Consider the following 5097-nt stretch of genomic DNA (forward strand, 5'->3'; position numbering starts at 1 on the left):
AGGGAAAATCAGCCAGCATGTGATTGGACAGATCACTTTGGTTTGAGCACTCACTACCCTGTTGTAAACACACGTGGGAGGCTTATTTATTTTAACTATTGCTGACTGTGTCCTTTAAGAAATGTTTAAAGAATTGTTGCGTCCCCAAATGGAGCCCTCCTATAGTACACTACTTTAGACCAGAGCCTATATAGTACACTACTTTAGACCAGAGCCCTATATAGTGCACTACTTTAGACCAGAGCCCTATTATAGTGCACTACTTTAGACCAGAGCCCTATTCCCTATATTAGTACACTACTTTAGACCAGGGCTCTATTTAAAAGAAGTGCACAGCGTGCCATTTGAGACACAGGCCACGGCATCAGTCAGGTAACAGCCCTGTTGGAAAATGGCTCCGTTGCAACAATGCTTGTTAAGACATCAGCTTTTAAAGAGAGCTTTACTCTGGGGGCGAGCATCTGAATAACAGCCAACGCAGCACCATTGTCGCCCAGAGGCATCATTATCCTGTTGTCACAAGGAAAGTGTGTGTGTGTGTGTCTTACTGAGTTTGTCACTGAGGTTGAGGATCTCAACATGCGCTGTGACATCAGGGCCTGCTCTACTTGGCCCTCAGGAATCAACTGGGGTCCCTGGGACCTGAATCGGCTCTGTCAGGGGAGAGAGAGAAGAGAGAACATTGAACTGGGGGTCAACTCAGAATAACAGTCAACCTTACTGTGCAGTGCATAGCGACACCTAGTGGGGCCAATACCAGCTGAGCAGTACACTACATTTGATGAGCTGATATATTGAACGTACTTTATATTAAAGTATCACTGTCGTGAGCTCATTGAATTCTACAAAAAAAATCAATAAAACATGAATAGTAACATCAAATCAAGTTTATTTTATATAGCCCTTCGTACATCAGCTAATATCTCAAGTGCTGTACAGAAACCCAGCCTAAACCCAAACAGCAAGCAATGCAGGTGTAGAAGCACGGCGGCGAGGAAAAACTCCCTAGAAAGGCCAAACCTAAGAAGAAACCTAGAGAGGACCAGCGATAAGGGGTGCCTGGTGCCTGGTGAAATGTGTATTACTTGATGTCAGATGGTCTTGTAGTGTATACAATGCTAGGACTCAAATGTCACGGGTGCCATCAAATGTCAGTAGTGTTGTTCATTATTGTAGTTCAAAGGGTTGGGGGGGGTATCCCTAACAGTAGCCCTTGCTTAATAGTGACATCCTACTTCATATTCCATCAGCACCACCCCAACATGTAAAAATGGCATGTTTCTATGTTACAGAAAGATTTTTTTCTTTTTTAGGAATGCGTTTCCAATGCCATCATTGACCAATTAGTAGACAATGCCTACTCATAATTGATTAAAAATCACACAATGCACAGCAATCTTCCTCCAGATTTTTATTTTTTACTACAAATCATAGAAARGCTRCATTCTCACARGTTGGAGATTCATATGAAGTTGAAACATTTTGAAGTGTCCCTTTAAATAAAATATAATTAAAACTTACACAAGTTGGATTGTAAAATGAAAATATGACACAGCTTTGTTGAAATAATGAGAGAATTATACCTTAAAATTCAAATTAGGCTAGTTAGACCTCGCTCTGGTCCAGGGAGTTTCTCTACTATTAGTAAAACMAGTTATTAACGACCAGGACCAGAGCTAAAAGTCAGACCCAGATCTTACCTCCAGGTACATGCATGCTGCATATGACTCGTTGAGTATGTTGTCTCCGTGTTTGAAAGCAGGGAGCTGGGAGGGAGAAAACAAAACGCTGAGGTAAGCATGACAATGCACTTCTCACATAATAGTTATGCAATAGGTGTGTGTGCTCCAAAAGTCTAGACAACGGTTGTACGCATATGTAACAGTATAACTTTACGTCCGCCCCTCGCCCCGACCCGGGCGCGAACCAGGGACCCTCTGCACACATCAACAACAGTCACCCACGAAGCATCGTTACCCATCGCTCCACAAAAGCCGAGGCCCTTGCAAAGCAATGGGAACCACTACTTCTAGGTGTCAGACAACCGACTGAAAGGCTGCTAGCTCGCACCACCGCTAACTAGCTAGCTAGCTAGCCATTTCACATCCGTTACACATACAACACAAAACTCTGCCACATTATAGCGACTGCAGAAGAAAATGGGCAACTGCAGCACAGCGAACACCGCAAACCACAACACAAATCAATGTATGATTTCTGTGTAGGGACTTGCCAAGTGGCAAAACAATAGAATAGGTGTGCGGTTGTAGGCTACTCTTTAAAAAACGTATCGTTCATTGTCTAAGAAGATATAATAAAAGCCAAACACTACCTGTCCTCTGGGATTGATGTCCAGGACTTCTTTAGACTTGTGCTCTGCTTTCTCGAAGGACAGAAGTTTCTGATCGTATCCCTGCAGTTGCTTTTCCTCCAGAGCGATCATGACACGCCAGCACGGAGGAGAGCCGGAGCCCCAGAGAAGTGTCATGTCCTTGGCCATGATTGTAGACTCGACCGCAAAAAGGTGCAAGACGTAAAAGTCGGCTTGTATGAGTTGCTAAAGAAAACGGTTAGTGAATTACCGTTGTTCTGCACTTATATAACGATTTGTTAGTATCAACTGGATTGGTTCAATATTAACACGCCTACTTTTGTAACGTGTGCAGAATCAACACAAGGAAGTCATTTAGTATTGTTATCTATTTTTCCTTTTATCCACGGCGCCATCTGCAGGACAAATAGGTTCGCAGCCAAATTTGCTTTAGATATTTATTTATCCCCTCTGTTTAACCAGCAACAACCCTAACTCAACCTCTTCTTCCAAACAAAAAATAAATGCTGATTTCGTCCTTAGAATGAAATAGGCAATACAACAATGGCGCATCGAATATCACTTGTGTATCTATCAGCTTAACAAAACCTATCGGTCACCTTCAATGTGCAAGTCATGACAGTCCGGTTTTACTGGTCTTATATCAACAAATGAATTACGCATAGTCATGTAGGCTACAGCACAAAGGAAGTCATATCACATTGTATTTGTCACATGCTCCGAATACAACACGTGTAGACTTTACCGTGAAATGCTTAGTTACAGTACGAGCTGTTTCCAAACAACGCAGAGTTAAAAAGTAAGAAACAGCGAAATAGAAAAAAAGGAAATAGTACGCATTAGAACCGATATACACAGTCAGTTAGGAAAGCAKAGGCTAGCTTTTTCAAATAGAAATTTGCATCCTTCAGCACAAAGTCCAAAACGTTTTGGGACACTGCAAAGTCAATGGAGAATAAGAGCACCTCCTCCCAGCTGCCCACTGCACTGAGGCTAGGAAACACTGTCACCACTGATAAATCTACGATAATTGAGCATTTAAATATGCATTTTTCTACGGCTGGCTATGCTTTCCACCTGGCTACCCCTACCCTGGTCAACAGCCCTGCACCCCCCACAGCAACTTGCCCAAGCCTCCCCCATTTCTCCTTCACCCAAATCCAGATAGCTGATATTCTGAAAGAGCTGCAAAATCTGGACCCCTACAAATCAGCCGGGCTAGACAATCTGGACCCTCTCTTACTAAAAATTATCAGCCACAATTGTTGCAACCCCTGTTACTAGCCTGTTCAACCTCTCTTTCGTATCGTCTGAGATCCCCAAAGATTGGGAAGCTGCCGCGGTCATCCCCTTGAGAGGGAGACACTCTAGACCCAAATGGTTACAGACCTATATCCATCCTGCCCTGCCTTTCTAAATACTTCAAAAGCCAAGTTAACAAATAGATCACCTACCATTTCGAATTCCACTGTACCTTCTCCGCTATGCAATCTGGATTCCGAGCTGGTCATGGGTGCACCTCAGCCACTCTCAAGGTCCTAAACGATATCATAACCTCCATCGATAAGAGACAATACTGTGCAGCTGTAGTCATCGACCTGGCTAAGGCTTTCGACACTGTCAATCACCACATTCTTATCGGCAGACTCAACAGCCTTGGTTTCTCAAATGACTGCCTCGCCTGGTTCACCAACTACTTCTCAGACAGAGTTCAGTGTGTCAAATCGGAGGGCCTGTTGTCCGGACCTCTGGCAGTCTCTATGGGGGTGCCACAGGGTTCAATTCTCGGACCGACTCTTTTCTCTGTATACATCAATGATGTCACTCTTGTTGCTGATGATTCTCTGATCCACCTCTACGCAGACGACACCATTCTGTATACTTCTGGCCCTTCTTTGGACACTGTGTTAACAAACCTCCAGATGAGCTTCAATGCCATACAACACTCCTTCCGTGGCCTCCAACGGCTCTTAAATGCAAGTAAAACTAAATGCATGCTCTTCATCCGATCGCTGCCCACACCTGCCCGCCCGTCCAGCATCACTACTCTGGTCGGTTCTGACTTAGAATATATGGACATCTACAAATACCTAGGTGTCTGGTTAGACTGTAAACTCTCCTTCCAGACTCACATRAAACATKTCCAATCCAAAYTTAAATCTAGAATCAGCCTTCTACTTCGCAACAAAGCCTCCTTCATTCATGCTACCAAACATACCCTCGTAAAACAGGCTATTCTACCGATCCTTGACTTCGGCGATGTCATTTACAAAATAGCCTCCAACACTCTACTCAGCAAATTGGATGCAGTCTATCACAGTGCCATCCATTTTGTCACCAAAGTCCCATGAGCCTCGAGTGATCTGGGATAGTGTCTGAGACCTGAAGCTCTCAGAGTTAACACGTACAATGTAGCTCTGACAGGTTAACAGGGTTGATGGATTCTCTATCCAGTTAATCACATACTATACCGTCACTGGTGTAAAGTATTTAAGTAGTACTTTAAAGTATTTTTACTGAAGTGGTTTTATGGGGGGGTATCTGTACTTTACTATTTTTGACAACTTTTACTTCACTATATTCACTTTTCACCCAAAAGTACTCGTTACATTTTGAATGCTTAGCAGGGCAGGAATGGTCCAATTCACACACTTATCAAGAGAACATCCCTGGTCATCCCTACTGCCTCTTATCTGGCAGATTCACTCAACACAAATGTTTTGTTTGTAATTTATGTCTTGAGTGTTGGAGTGTGACCCTGGTTA

General features: G+C 43.4%; 1 protein-coding gene across 1 annotated transcript in view; it reads right to left on the reverse strand.

The window, feature by feature from the left end:
- The window catches only part of LOC112072913 (glutathione S-transferase A-like), a 4532-nt gene extending 1935 nt beyond the window's left edge, over positions 1–2597 (reverse strand). The window contains 4 exon segments of the mRNA XM_024140290.2: positions 549–578; positions 581–653; positions 1701–1766; positions 2333–2597. Coding sequence (XP_023996058.1) covers positions 549–578; positions 581–653; positions 1701–1766; positions 2333–2500 — 337 coding nt within the window. The 5' untranslated portion in view covers positions 2501–2597.
- Positions 2598–5097: the final 2500 nt, after the last annotated feature.

The sequence above is a fragment of the Salvelinus sp. IW2-2015 genome, unplaced genomic scaffold (genome assembly GCF_002910315.2).
Source record: "Salvelinus sp. IW2-2015 unplaced genomic scaffold, ASM291031v2 Un_scaffold2085, whole genome shotgun sequence".
NCBI lineage: Eukaryota > Metazoa > Chordata > Actinopteri > Salmoniformes > Salmonidae > Salvelinus > Salvelinus sp. IW2-2015.